Consider the following 15,000-nt stretch of genomic DNA (forward strand, 5'->3'; position numbering starts at 1 on the left):
TAAGCTCTAAATATTAGAGGGTGAACACTGAGGCTGATTGCTACGTTTCCAAGTGATATTTATATTGATATCTATTTAAAGTAGTTTTAATATAAGTATACTATTTAATATATATGTAGTAGTTTGATATAAATTTAGAGAAAGAATTGAACAAAAAAATTTTTTTTATGACTTGCCATATCTTATCATATCATATATATGACTCCCTGTAGGGAGCACTCGTGAACAATAGAACATGAAAAACTAATGAGCTGTCAGGAAACAAAGTCTCAATAGCCATGATTGTCGTTTTCAAGGCTAATACCTTTAGCCAACAGTAAACATTGTGAAAATCTGTAAAACAAAGATTTTGCAACATTAGTACAAGCTCCACATACCCAAAACCGCAATTAGTGTTCAATATTTAATGTCTAGAAATTAAACCTATTTCAAGTTGCTTCAAATCCTTTTCCTGACCTGATCTGTTGCAGGTCCTTTGTGAAGCTCAGCCTCAACCTGGTTTCTGTGTGATGTATGATGAATGTGGTAAAAACCCAAATGTAGGAAGCTCCCTGATCCCTGCAAAAATACCCTGCAAAAGCTATCAGAAAGCCAAACTAGTGACAGGCCAAAACTACCTGCTGCTGAAGAAGAATTGTCCAATGTTGGACCGAGGTGTTGGTGAAACATTTGCCTGTTGCACAAGTACTCAGCTGAACGCCCTGGAAGACAGTCTGTCACTATCCAAAGCTGTGCTACTCCGATGCCCGTCCTGCGCTTACAATTTTGCCCACATACACTGCATCACCACGTGCAGCCCTGACCAGAGCCAAATAATCAACATCACCAAAACTGTGAACTATACGAACGCTGGAGTGACCAAAGATGCTGTGGTTGCGTACCAGGCTTACATTTCCACCGGCTTCGCCGATGCGTCCTTCAGGTCCTGCCAGAACGTGCGAATTCCAGCAACAGGTGGATTTGCCATCGCTACCATGTGTGGCCGATACGGTCATAAGCTGTGCACGCCTCAGCGTTGGTTAGATTTCCAGGGTGACACAAGCAATGGTCTGGCTCCACTTGATATTGATTTTAGACTCATATCATCTGGCGAGACCTCACAGGTACCAGCAGGAATGGTTCCATATGCAGGCTTGGCTATAGGATGTAATGAAACATCACCCACTGGTGAAGAAGAGTGCTCTTGCCAGGACTGTCTGGATTCTTGCCCTTCAATTCCTCCACCACCACCTATACAGGAGAATTCCTTCATGGTTGGGGACATGAACGGTGTCCTTTTCTACTGCATCATTGCCTTTATAGTTTTGTGCCTCCTCATCTTTGGCTTCGTTGCGGCTAGGTTTTTCTACCAGACGAGGAAAAGTAAGAAGTCAAAAGGGGGCATGGACAAAAACGCAAATGAAGTAGGAAAAAACCAAACAGTGAATCCTAAAGATGTGACATGCTCTGATCGAGCAAGTCTGGCTGTTCAAAATTTCCTGGGTTCAGGCTTTCAGACTTGGGGAACAATCATGGCTACGTATCCGAAGACCGTGATCATTGTGTGTCTGGTAGCAGTTGTGGCATTTTCAAGTGGGCTAATAAACATAGAACTGACCACCGACCCTGTTCAGCTTTGGTCGGCTCCCAACAGCCGTGCTAGACGTGAAAAGGACTTCAATGACCAGCATTTTGACCCCTTCTTTCGTACCAACCAGCTGATACTGACAGCTCCAGGGAGACCAGGCTATGAGTATGACTCCTTGCTGTTTGGCAAAACAAACTTCAGCGGCCTAATCTCTAAAGGTTAGTAGCTAATACAAGTGAATCTGAGCTGAAATAAAATGCCTTTTGTTATGTCAACTATGAAGCTTTAAACTTATCATAGTAACATACCACATTGGTTTCCAGTCTAGAGCTATAAATAATATTAAATATATATATATATTTAAATATATTTAATATAATAAATATAAACGCTATATTCTACATACTCTAATCTAACGTACTGTATAGCACAGCAATGGTCTATTCTTGATTCTGAATGATCAGGAAGTGTTAAATACCTTACAATAACAGATGATCTTTCAGTAAATGTGGGGCTTTAAGGTTTATATCAAAGCACATGGTCAAATGGAGTAATAATACAGGGCTGTCAAGTGTCACGCATTGAGAGTGACAGTCACGCATTTCGGTCTTTAGTCACGCTCTCTCGCCACTCATCGTATTTCTCACGCAGAAAAACTTACTATTTATCATACATTTAATATGCCGCAAGCTCCCAAAATGTATCTGTCCGCACCGCTGTCTCTATGGAACCGGGCAGGAATCATGCGCGTCTCCCCTGGAGTTGTTAGTCGAGCCTGACACTTATCAGCCAATCAAAAAAAAAAGAAGCTACACAATAGCCAATCAGAAAATAGCATTATCTGGGTAAGATTTAATGCAACAACCAATGAAAAAAAAACATTCATTAGCGAGGGTATTTTCGATGGTCGGTTTGAACAAAACCTCAACACGAAACAGCTTGTCTCTGGACGGGACATTGTCCTCAATCTTGAACCTAAAAATGTCTGGGCTTGAACCGAACTGTTTTAAATGGGAGCAACATTACAAATGATAAAAGAGTCCAAAAAGGCAACAAACACTTACAATAAACAACACCAGTCATAATCTCTCTCTCTCTCTCTCTCTCTCTCTCTCTCTCTCTCTCTCTCTCTCTCTCTCTCTCACGCACACACACTTTGCAGGGGTGCTGGGGAGGTGGAGATGCCTGCATGTCTTCAAAACATGAGAGCCCTGATAATACAACAATTTTGTGTTATTTCACAAAGAATGATGTCTAATCATTGATGTAAAGTTTTCTTTAAAAAGAAGTTTTTTTTTTAAATTATAGAAGGAGTCTCCAGTTTCAGAACTTTGTTTAAACAGTTATCTGACTACGATGGGAAAGTTATGACAGATGACTTTCTAGTTTTTTTGTATTAACTAAAAACTATAACTACTGCTGTAATAACTATTGTACCACAAATAATAACAGGAACTAACTTGCCTTGGACAAAAACATGCTAGGCGTGATGAAAAGTGTACTCATTGACAAATTGCTGTCTTATACAGTAAGACACTTTCTTCAAAAATTGTAGTCAGTCAAAGGATCTTTAAACAATACTGTAACTCTGAAATTCTGCTTTTTTCACAGACTTAATTTTGCAACTATTGGAGCTTCAAGAGAGAATCCAGGCAATCGAGTTCTGGTCTGATGTTCTTAACAAAACTGCCAGCCTTAAGGATGTGTGTTATGCACCCCTCAATCCAGAGAACCCTGCTGTTACCGACTGTGCTATCAACAGTCTTCCTCAGTACTTCCAAAACAGCCTAGTTAATCTGAATGCAAAGGCTAACATGACCGAGCTCGGCGTGACTAAAGAAGTTGACTGGAGAGATCATTTAATCTACTGCGTCAAGTAAGTCTCTTTACAGTTGCAACCGAAAACTATAGTTCTCAAACAGTGATAGAAGATTCTGAATGTTGTCATTATCTTGCAAGTAAGATTTATTCTTCACTTTCTCTCCTGCATAGCTCTCCGCTGTCTTTTAAAGACATCACTGCACTCGGTATGAGCTGCATGTCTGACTATGGAGGACCTGTGTTTCCCTTCTTGGCTGTAGGAGGATATGAAAGTAAGACAGACAGAAAGGCAAATGATTGCTGTTACATGGGACCTTACAGTATATGGGTAACTGATTTATGTCTTGCTTTCAGATGAAGACTACACAAATTCCGAAGCCTTCATCCTCACGTTTTCTCTGAATAACTATCCACGTGAACACCCAAAGTTCAAAGTGGTGCAAGAATGGGAATTAAGATTCTTGGAAATAGTACAAGAGTACCAGAAAGATCCCAGCACAAACTTTACATTCGCTTACATGGCTGAGGTGAGCTTAGAAATGTTTAATGTTTATTGATTGTATTTAGCACACCACCAAAGTTTGGCTACTACATTTCTATTCAAATGGAAGAGTAACCTGTCTTCCCTTTCTCAAGTATCCCAATTCTTAATGCTTTATTTTCCCACAGAGATCTTTAGAAGATGAAATTAACAGAACTACAATCGAGGACATCCCCATTTTTATGATCAGCTATGCAGTCATTTTTCTGTACATTGCTGTGGCTCTAGGGGAATACTCATCCTTCAAACGCATTCTGGTGAGACAGCGGGTTGTTGTTCTTTTGTAGTTGTAGGATTTTTTGGTTCAGAGTCTAAGGTGAAGCACATGGCTCTTAGTTTTGAAACAGTTCGACAAAATTCACCAATTTACTTGGCGTAATTCCCAGCAACTCATCGCTGTCAATGCAACGGCCAGATATGATCTACAGATTCCCCTTAGTGGAAAGTCCCTCAGTCTCAGCCACATACTGAATGTGGCAAAATTATTAGTAAATGAATGGGAAGTACCAACTTTGCACTGATTATAATAAAATCAGTTAAGTGGTTATACATTTGCTTGAGATCTTCATAAATATTCCTCAACACTGTCACTCAACAATGTTCAACTTGCACTTTATATACTTTATACACTATTTACACACCATACTTCACCTGGACACTTTAAGGACACTTTAACTCTGGACTTGCACAGCACAGTGCCACTTTATACACTTTATACACTATTTACACACCATACTGAACCTGGACACTTTAAGGACAATATTTAAAAACCGTACACATTTATGTATATATATATATATATATATATATATATATATATATATATATATATATATATATATATATATATATATATATTTCTGCATATGTATATACATTATTTCACCTTTTATATTTTCATATTTTTTATATACATTTTAATATAGTTTTTTTAATATAGTTTATACTTTTTTATTATTTTATTTTATTTTTTTGCCTTTTTTATACTTTTTATTCTAATACCGGACAGTTGCATAAAGCATTTCACCACATGTCGTACCCTGTATGTATGTGTATGTGACAAATACAATTTGATTTGATTTGATTTGATTTGATTTGATATTCTAACACAAACTGAGCAGAAATATATCGAGACTTGAATGACATACAGGGAAGTACTTATGGGATTTCTTTTAATGATTGTATTTCCTTGTTATCATATTCGCTCCAATCACCAGGTGGACTCAAAGTTCCTTGTTGGCCTAGGGGGTATACTGGTAGTTGGCTGCTCAGTCCTGGCCTCTATGGGTTTCTATGCTTGGGTAGGAATCCCGTCTTCGCTCGTCATTCTGCAGGTGGTCCCCTTTTTAGTCCTGGCTGTAGGAGCTGACAACATCTTCATCTTTGTTCTGGAGTATCAGGTATTTCTCTCAGATCAGTTTCTATCTGCTGATCTTTAGTTGAATTTTTGCTGAGCTCTATCAGCTTTATCTTCTCCTTGCATGGTTTTATCTCAACTCATTGGACATTTATCTTCAGCTCATTATCAGTCACTTACACGTTCTTTTTATCTCTGCCTATTTCTATTACCATGACACGAGGAAATTCGAGGTATCTCATGTTGTATTTTTAGAGAGACATACGCCACCCAGGAGAGAAGCGGGAGGAGCAGATTGGTCGAGTCCTTGGAAATGTCGCTCCCAGCATGCTCCTTTGCAGCATGTCAGAATCTGTATGCTTCTTTTTGGGTAAGAGATCTCAGCAGTGTGGCCAAAAGTTATCCACAGGTTCACAAACACTGGTCGTGGACACTCACTTCACACACAGTTCCCTTCAGAGAGGCACATTCATGAGTTTATTGATTGAATCTGGTGTGTTAGAGGAAATAAAACACCAGGACAGAAGGTATCCCAGGCATCTTGGCAGCAACCAAGGTCAACCAAGTGATATGATCTATTATCACTAGTGTATTTTAATTGTATCTGTTGTTCACAAGGTTATCATGAACCCATGAATATTGTTTTACCGCCCATATATAAATGATAGTGTAGTATACACAAGGGTTAAACACGCATGCTTTGACGCACTCATTATACTCTGCACTCATTATACTCTGTTTCCAGGTGCTTTGAGTACGATGCCTGCTGTGAGGTCTTTTGCACTCTATGCCGCTTTAGCTGTTCTCATGGACTTCGTGCTGCAGATGACCGCGTTCGTAGCACTGCTGTCTCTCGACGCTCGCCGACAAGATGCAAATCGCTGTGAAATAGCTTGCTGTGTCACTGTAAAGAAGCCACGTTCTTCCAAACCCAAAGAGGGATTCCTTCTCCCTATAATGCGGAAATATTATGCCCCTGTACTGCTCCACCCCGTCTGCAGGATTGTAGTGGTACGACCTGTTACACTGATGCATCAATAAACAAAGATCATTGGCATATGGATGAATAAATAATCCACAATGGTTCAAATGTACATACTGGACCTTTAAATGAACGTTGAAAAGAAAAAACAATTATTTACATACTATGTAACCTATAAGTTATCATGCTCTAATTTGCTTCTCTGTGCAGATTGTGCTGTTTCTCTTCATGTTCTGTGCCTCCATTTACCTTATGTTTAATGTGAAAGTGGGATTGGATCAGGAGCTGGCCATGCCAACAGTAAGTACAACTCAAGAAGTAATAAATTACACATGGCCTTGGGTTTTAGATGTTTATTTAACAAAGAAATTCATATAATTGCTTCTTTTTTTGGAAGGAGTCTCCAGTCCCAGCACTCTGTAAAAGTCAGTACAGATTCTGAGTCATTAAAGTTCATCATACCACACTGGTGTTGATCATTTTCTTATAAGAGCATCCCCCAAGGGATTTTTTTGTTTACATGCTGTCGTTTAGCTTTATTTAAATCTGTTGAATACTCTCAATTGAATTCAAATAATGTTTTCGGGGGGGCATGGTGGCTTTGTGGTTAGCACGTTCGCCTCACACCTCCAGGGTCGGGGTTCGATTCCTGCCTCCGCCTTGTGTGTGTGGAGTTTGCATGTTCTCCCCGTGCCTCGGGGGTTTCCTCCGGGTACTCCGGTTTCCTCCCCCGGTCCAAAGACATGCATGGTAGGTTGATTGGCATCTCTGGAAAATTGTCTGTAGTGTGCGATTGCGTGAGTGAATGAGAGTATGTGTGTGTTCCCTGTGATGGGTTGGCACTCCGTCCAGGGTGTATCCTGCCTTGATGCCCGATGACGCCTGAGATAGGCACAGGCTCCCCGTGACCCGAGGTAGTTCGGATAAGCGGTAGAAAATGAGTGAGATGAGAGTGAGAGTAATGTTTTCAGTTTCTGTAAAATTCTAGCTTCGTAGCTAATGTTACCACCTCACACCAGGTCCATGAAAACCTGTTTTTTGCTATATATTTTAGTAAAGAATATAGATAGAGGGAAATCTGATGTGACTTGGCTGTTTGGGGTTAGCGGTTTGAAGCAAGTCTTAGAAAGTCGGTTTGTTAAAATGGCTAAAACAGGAGCTTACCATTTCTTCTAACTTTCTCATAACTAGTTCAATTTTCCCATTCACTTTCACAGGACTCATACATGTTGACATACTTTGCCTACCTGTACAAGTATTTTGAGGTCGGGGTTCCCGTATATTTTGTCACAACAAGAGGCTTCAACTTCTCAAATGTTGACGGTATGAACGGAGTGTGTTCCAGTGTTGGCTGTGATCAGTTTTCCCTTACCCAGAAGATCCAGTACGCCACAGCGTATCCTGACAGGTGAGCGCCCACGATTTTTCTGTTAATTAATATTTACAGTGATAGCAGGGGTTCGCCAAAGACAAAAGGAGGACTTGGATTAGATACACACATTAATATCCATCTTTCAGCATTTAATGCATTTATAGATGTCAAATTCTTGAGATATGTATGATATAAAGATATCAATATAGTCTGAAGTTTAAACAATGTTTGGCCTTATTAAAATCTGTTTATAGTTTACTTTTTATAGATTTGTAAATACATTTATACGTGTCGAATCATGTTTTATATTATGCAAATTTAAATATTAGCCAGTATACTGTAGTGCTAGTTCTTGGTTATTTCAGTTGCTTTAAAATTAGCTTGCATGTTATTCCCTTAACAACAATGTTAACAGTTGTTTTAACTTGTTTACTAAAATGCTAGTGTGGGTGTTATCCTCTTTACAGTAATACTTTAATATTATGTTAGTTAGGAGATTGTCTTCTTTATAGTAATGCTAACTGCTCAATACACCTGTTTACTATAATGCTAGTTTGGCTGTTATCCTCTTACATAAGCCTGCTAGCCTGTTTACTGCTAGCATGTGCACCTTTAGCAGGAGTAACAATATCCTGACCTTGGGCTTCAAAAGGTCAGAAGGTCTGCTTCTTACATTGTTGCTGCTTTGGCCATTTTTGAAAGATATAAATGAACTTAGCCATGACAAGGTTTAGCTAATAAACCTTTAATAGCTGTTATGTAAGGAGAGAAGAGCAACCTAGCATAAGTCACAGATTTTTAATCTATTTGAACTTGATCATATTTTAATGGATTCTATTTCTTTCATTGTCCAAGTCCATGTCATTATATTTATTTATTTATTTATTTATTTATTTATTTATTTATTTATTTAACACTTTACATTAAGATTTGTATTAATAAATCAGCTTTAAAAAAGTGGCAGAGATTAAACTTAACAAATACTAAGGCAGTTATATTTTATTTATGAATGATGCTAATTATTATTATTTTTTATTGTTTTAATTAAGTAATTTTAAATTAGTATTATGTGTGTGCAATTATATTTCTCAACTAAGAACTCAAAGATCATCATTTATAGATGACAAATATGCTCTTTTATCCTTATAGCCTGAAAGCATTAATAAAATGGAAACAAAACAAAAATTAAAAAAATAATAATAATAAATAAATAAATAAACAGATAATTAAAATACATTTTTGTTTCATATGGTCCCTCAAAAAGATATATTTTTATGTGTTGGTGGTTGAAATAAATGTAAAGAATGAAAAAAAAACTATATTAAAATGGTAAATTAATGCTTGCTATTATGTTGTTGTATTTTTTTTATTTAATTTATTTCAACAGATCCTACTTGGCTATCCCATCATCCTCCTGGGTAGATGATTTCATAGACTGGTTGAATCCTCAGTCGCGATGCTGTCGGCTTTACAGCTCTGGACCCAACGCAGGGAGTTTCTGTCCTGCTTCAGAGTGTGGGTATCAACTCACAACACACAATGGAAAAATGTACAGAATTTGGTCTTGCAATTGTGTTGGTGTTTGACTGATTTGCTATATAATTAAATAAATTACTCCACTCTTTATTCTCCAGCTCCCCTTGCGTGTTTGAAGAAGTGTATGCGCAATCCGACCAACGGCGTACTGCGTCCAACCGTCGAAGAGTTCAATAAATATCTCCCAAGCTTCCTCAACAACCGGCCAGACTTACTGTGTCCCAAAGGGTGGGTGCAGCCAAAAACATACAAACCAATGTAGACATGATGCGGATTCAGATGTAAACTCCAAGCTTTTAAAATGCTCCATATTTATTTTTCAATTTTATACTTTATTATGATTATTATTATTATGGTATTATTGAACAGAACTCCATCCTCAGGTAGAGCTACAGCTTTGTAATGCAGCTATTAAGCCGCCATTATTTGTAAACTTTGTAAAGGCACAATTAAGTTAAATTAATTCATTTGACCCAATTATTGTTTGTCTTTACTTTACTGTTTCAAGAACACCACTACGTTAGATTACTTATATATATGGATGGAAAAGTTTGGTCAGGAAAGAACATTTGTGCAAAGATTGAGTGATTTTATAAATCTTTCTTTCTCTTCTTTTCTTTTCTTTTCTTTATAGTGGTTTGGGAGCTTATGACACATCCGTGGTCCGGGACAATGTGACAGGAGAAATATTAGGTAAGAAAAAAGTCCAAACTCTAAATATGTATTTAATCCAAAAGTTAACACTATAGTAAAATGGTTATAGTAAATAAACAGAATAAAAACCTCCATTAAACAGAATAATTAGCATTAAACAGCATTATAGTAAATGGAGTAGCCAAAAACTAGTGTTAGTGTAAGCATATTAGCCCCAAAACTAGCAGTAATGTAAGTTACTTAATCTAAACATAAGTATAAGATTAAACAGGCTAAAACAAAGTTTATTTTTATATTGACAACAGACTAACTTAAAAACTAGCATGAGAGGAAGAAGAAACATTAGCATTCAAATAAACAGACTAGTCCAAAGATTAGCATTAGATTACCCTAACTATCACTAGCAATGGAATAAACAGATTAACCCAAGAGCTCACATTATGGTGAACCAACTCACAAAGAGCCTTAAGAAATAATATGTGAAGTAAAATCATTTAATCTCTCACTATTTCTTTATTTGTCTAATAATCTCTCTGTCTCTGTCTCTTTCTTTCTGTATATGTCTAAAGCGTCTCGGTTCATGGCGTATCACATTCCTCTCACTAACTCACAGGAGTTTACAGCAGCTCTGCTCAAAGCGAGAGAACTCGCCCACAACATCACTATGACAATGAGAAATCTGACAGACACGGCACCCGACTTCGAGGTCTTCCCCTATTCGTGAGCAATTCATTCCTACCCTTCACCCTTTTCATCTAACTCTATATCTCTCTATATATATCATTACATCGCTATCTCTATCTCTCTAACCGTGTTACCCTATGATAAGATATGAAGCATTATGCAAACACTTGTGCTGATGCAGAGTGTAGAAAGCTAAAACGTGCAAGGACGAGTTCATTACAACATTAGATCTCGAAAACAAATTTGATATTGAATATTGACCAGTTCATAGATAGAAATGTTATATGTAGAGAAATATTCATATGCAGAAATGTAACAAAAATCTAACACATATAATATAAAGAAATGTTACACATATAGAAACACATATTTATAAAAGTAACATATATAAATAGAACAGAAAGGTAACAAATGCAGGAATGTTCATATATAAAATTGTAACATATAGAAATGTTACATATGTAGAAATTTAACATGGAAATGTTCATAGATAAAAATATTACATATTTCATAGAAATGATGTATAACTGTAACATACGGAAAAGATCATATATAGAAATGTAACATATAGAAATGTAACCTATATAGAAATGTTTATATGTAGAAATGTAACATATAACATATAGAAAGATTCCATATGTAGAAAAGTAACATATTAAAATGTAACATGGAGTAAAGTTACATATATAAAAATGTAACATAAATAAATATAATACATAGAAACACATCTATAAAAGTAACATACATAAAGGCTATAAAAATAGAAATGTTCATATACAGAATTGTAACATACAACATGTAGAAATGTAACATGGAGAAATGTTACATATACAGAAATATCATATATAGTGTCCTAAAAAATTGTCACAGTTAATTGTTTAATAGAAGTGTTTTCTGTGGAGACTTACACCACAAGCATTTACTTTTACAAATGATTAATAATTAATTTATGAATTTACATAATTCAATAAGATTAATTCAATAAGGGGGGCACGGTGGCTTACCTGGCTTACCACACGGTGGCTAACCCTAACCCTAACCCGAGGTAGTTCGGATAAGCGGTATAAAATGAGTGAGTGAGAGTGAGTAATTCAATAAGATTAAGTGCATTATTATAAACCTATGATTGTTAGAGCTGCTGCTACAGAAGACCAATCAACACCTCTAATCGAGAATTAAAAAGCTGAAAAACAATTTTAAAAAGTGAGGTCGACATGAATCTGGAACTATACCACCATCTACTGAAGGGTTTTTTTTTTGTTTTTTGTTTTTTTTGTGTCAAGTGACAAGCATCATTTTGAACCAAACATTTAGGAAAGCTGAGTTTCTGTAGACAGAAAATACTTTAGACGACAAAAGATTTTGGGTAAATCTTGTGTCCTGATCCATTAAGTAGGTTACATAAAAGATATTATGACAATTTAGTTGTTATCTTTTAAAATGCTTAACAATCATGTTGGTGAACTATATGAATTTGCCTGTATTTGAGTAATAATGACGTAATAACGATGAGCGTATTGTGACCCTCGTGCCCCATCTCCTCCGCAGCATAACGTACGTGTACTACGAGCAGTACACTAGCATCGTATATGAAGGCCTGGTGAACCTCTCGCTCTGTTTGTTACCTACCTTCGTGGTGTGCTGCATCCTGCTCGGCATGGACTTGTGCTCAGGCCTCCTTAACCTCCTCACCATAGTGATGATCACCGTGGATACAGTGGGTGTCATGACGCTGTGGAGCATCGACTACAACGCCGTCTCGCTAATCAACCTCGTCACGGTGAGTGGAAAGGAACTCAGCATTTGTTATGCATACAAACTGTATATATACTGAAAATGTTAACACTGCACTGACACTTGCTTTCAACCCTGGTCAGTTTCACAGTCCATGCTGATGAATATTGTCCACACAACAGTATGCTACCACCACCATGCTTCACAGAAGATAATGTACTCAATGTTACAAGCGTAGCATTTTGTTTCAAGGCCAAAAACATACAGTACTGGTGTCATCAGTCCAAAAGATATTTTTTCCATATATTTGCTGCCTCCCAAAATCAGAACATGTAGGAAAAGTTTGTTCCAGTTATAAAACGAATCAACACGTTCTGACGAATCAGATCTCAGTTTATTCAATTAAATGCAGCTGTAGATTATTTTTCAACACTACAACTATGATAATCCCAAGACCATGACAGTAAACTGAGCAGGATGATGGTATTGTGTCATTATTTGTCCATCATGGTGATCATCATGGTGTCTCCTGTGTAACTTTCTCCAGGCTGTGGGGATATCAGTGGAGTTTGTATCTCATATAACACGCTCCTTTGCTCTGAGCACTTTACCCACTAAAGTAGAGAGAGCCAAAGATGCTACAGCTAGGATGGGCAGCGCGGTAAGTCCTTCAGTTACCTACAATGCACCAAGAATTTGGAGTGTAAAACAAATACCTTGCTCACTATATAAAAAAAAACACTGTTAACATTTTTGTGGTGTGTTTAGTAAACCTGCTGCTGATTTCTTCTGAGGCTGTGTTTGCTGATTCATGTGCTGTGCGTCATATGTGACAGGTGTTCGCCGGCGTCGCTATGACCAACCTGCCTGGAATCATTGTGCTGGCGTTCGCTAAAGCTCAGCTCATTCAGATCTTCTTCTTCCGGCTGAATCTGGTCATCACGCTGCTGGGGATGGCACACGGCCTCATCTTCCTGCCTGTACTGCTCAGCTTCTTTGGTATGATACACACACACTTTCACACACAGTTTTTTTCCCTTAAAGTCTAGTACTCTAGCTATTGGATGTGATCATATAGAAAGTATTGGAACAGTCTCAAAAATATGAACAAGGCAAAGGTATCTATGTCTGAGATCTAAACCAGAGTGTTTATAAAGTCCGGACACCAAAAATACATAATACATATTTGAGCACAGGTGAAAACAACTAAAAGACTAGTGACTGTGAACATGGAAGTGCTGATGGTTGCTGGGAGTTTGTGGCAGTCTGTGGCAGCTATGTTTCTTTGGCCGCAATGAAAAGGAGTCGGTGATGTTACATGCCAAGACAACTACAATATGTACAATAGGAAAAGCTGAATACTTATGCAATACTTACTTTATAAAACTAAACGGATTCACACGAGCACATAGTATCTCTGTAAACTCCAGATGTTCACTGAAAGGTCTGCTGTGTTTCTGTTCAGGTCCGTCTGTAAACAAGGCCTTGCTGCTGGAGCTGCAGAACAAAAAAGCCATAGAGTTAGTGCAGTGCAACAAAGCAGTTTACGACAACGGCGGCTTTGAAAGGACCGAGAATCACGTCAGTTCTGAGCCCGACTATGCCACGACGCAGCCTGACACCGCTCCACCAGCACCGGAAACGCTGGAGCAGGAAATGACACCAGAACCGAGCACAAGCTACAAGTTTTAACAGTCATGGGATGACCTTCCTGTCTGCTGCTCTTCCTCCTGCTTCCAGGTCGTTAGCAGAGAGAGAAAAGGATGGTTTGTTAACTTACTCTGTCAGTATACACACTAGTGCAATATAAGGGTCAGGAGAACTGCTTTATACGGATAAAGCTTTTTTTTTCCACATGATTTAACTGCTCTAACATACATTTTCTAAGCAGAAATGTTGGGCTAGGAGAGGGTAATATCGCTTCAATTTCCATATCACGCCACCTGCCGGAACATATTATTATTTTTATATATTAATTTGTAAATGAATAATGAAAAGTAGTCACAGACATGATGCATCAGATGCTTAAATTTGCACACACAGATGTAAAGAAGTTGGAGCTCTTTGGCTAATTACAATTAACAGCTAGTCAATTGCAGCTGCTAATTGTTAGCGTTTGCTAATAAACACTAGTAGCTATGGACCTTAAAGGATTGAAAAATAGATCTTGTGAAGGCTACAATCATTAAATGGAGCTTTTAATAACACTATTCTGCTATGTGGTTTATAAAACAAATCACAGGCTACTTGACTTGATGTGATATTTACAGATATATAGATGTTAGATAGATACATAAAATCTAGCTAAGAGCAGATGGTGCTAGTTCATTAACTAGACAGAAACATAGATACACTTGCAATGCTAACAAAGCTATACTTAAATGAACATGCTAATCATTTTGTTAGCAATGCTAGTGCTTCTATTTTCCATATCTTTCACCTAAGCACTGAGGCAAAGCAATCGACTTTTTGATATTTTTAACTTGTAATCTACACAAGAACTACACAAGAACGTAAGAATGACTCGTTTTATTTGTCGGACATAGACGCTATTTTTTTGTTTTTTGTTTTTTTTTTTAGATGGAAATAGGTGCACTAACATCTCTAACAAAACTATGACATAAACTAACTAACTAATAGGTTTACTAGCTATACTAGTGCATCAGCTAACCACCGAGGCAAAGTGTTTAATTTTTTCACATTTCAATAGTTTTAGACCATACAGCAACTTTTGTCAAAGTTAAAAATAAAG

The 15,000-nt window shown here is 37.4% G+C and overlaps 1 protein-coding gene across 1 annotated transcript in view; it reads left to right on the forward strand.

Annotated features, from left to right (window-relative positions):
* The window catches only part of npc1l1 (NPC1-like 1), a 16,246-nt gene that overhangs the window by 519 nt on the left and 727 nt on the right, over positions 1-15,000 (forward strand). Inside the window, exons 2-19 of the mRNA XM_060881803.1 lie at positions 471-1,785; positions 3,179-3,443; positions 3,560-3,660; positions 3,743-3,915; positions 4,058-4,186; positions 5,147-5,329; positions 5,542-5,656; positions 6,032-6,297; positions 6,479-6,568; positions 7,486-7,676; positions 9,028-9,155; positions 9,275-9,404; positions 9,811-9,869; positions 10,400-10,550; positions 12,063-12,294; positions 12,796-12,909; positions 13,085-13,247; positions 13,714-15,000. The exon at positions 13,714-15,000 is cut by the window's right edge and continues 727 nt beyond it. Coding sequence (XP_060737786.1) covers positions 471-1,785; positions 3,179-3,443; positions 3,560-3,660; positions 3,743-3,915; positions 4,058-4,186; positions 5,147-5,329; positions 5,542-5,656; positions 6,032-6,297; positions 6,479-6,568; positions 7,486-7,676; positions 9,028-9,155; positions 9,275-9,404; positions 9,811-9,869; positions 10,400-10,550; positions 12,063-12,294; positions 12,796-12,909; positions 13,085-13,247; positions 13,714-13,940 — 4,032 coding nt within the window. The 3' untranslated portion in view covers positions 13,941-15,000. The remainder of the gene's footprint in view (positions 1-470; positions 1,786-3,178; positions 3,444-3,559; positions 3,661-3,742; positions 3,916-4,057; positions 4,187-5,146; positions 5,330-5,541; positions 5,657-6,031; positions 6,298-6,478; positions 6,569-7,485; positions 7,677-9,027; positions 9,156-9,274; positions 9,405-9,810; positions 9,870-10,399; positions 10,551-12,062; positions 12,295-12,795; positions 12,910-13,084; positions 13,248-13,713) is intronic.

The sequence above is a fragment of the Tachysurus vachellii genome, chromosome 11 (genome assembly GCF_030014155.1).
Source record: "Tachysurus vachellii isolate PV-2020 chromosome 11, HZAU_Pvac_v1, whole genome shotgun sequence".
In the NCBI taxonomy this organism is placed as follows: Eukaryota; Metazoa; Chordata; class Actinopteri; order Siluriformes; family Bagridae; genus Tachysurus; species Tachysurus vachellii.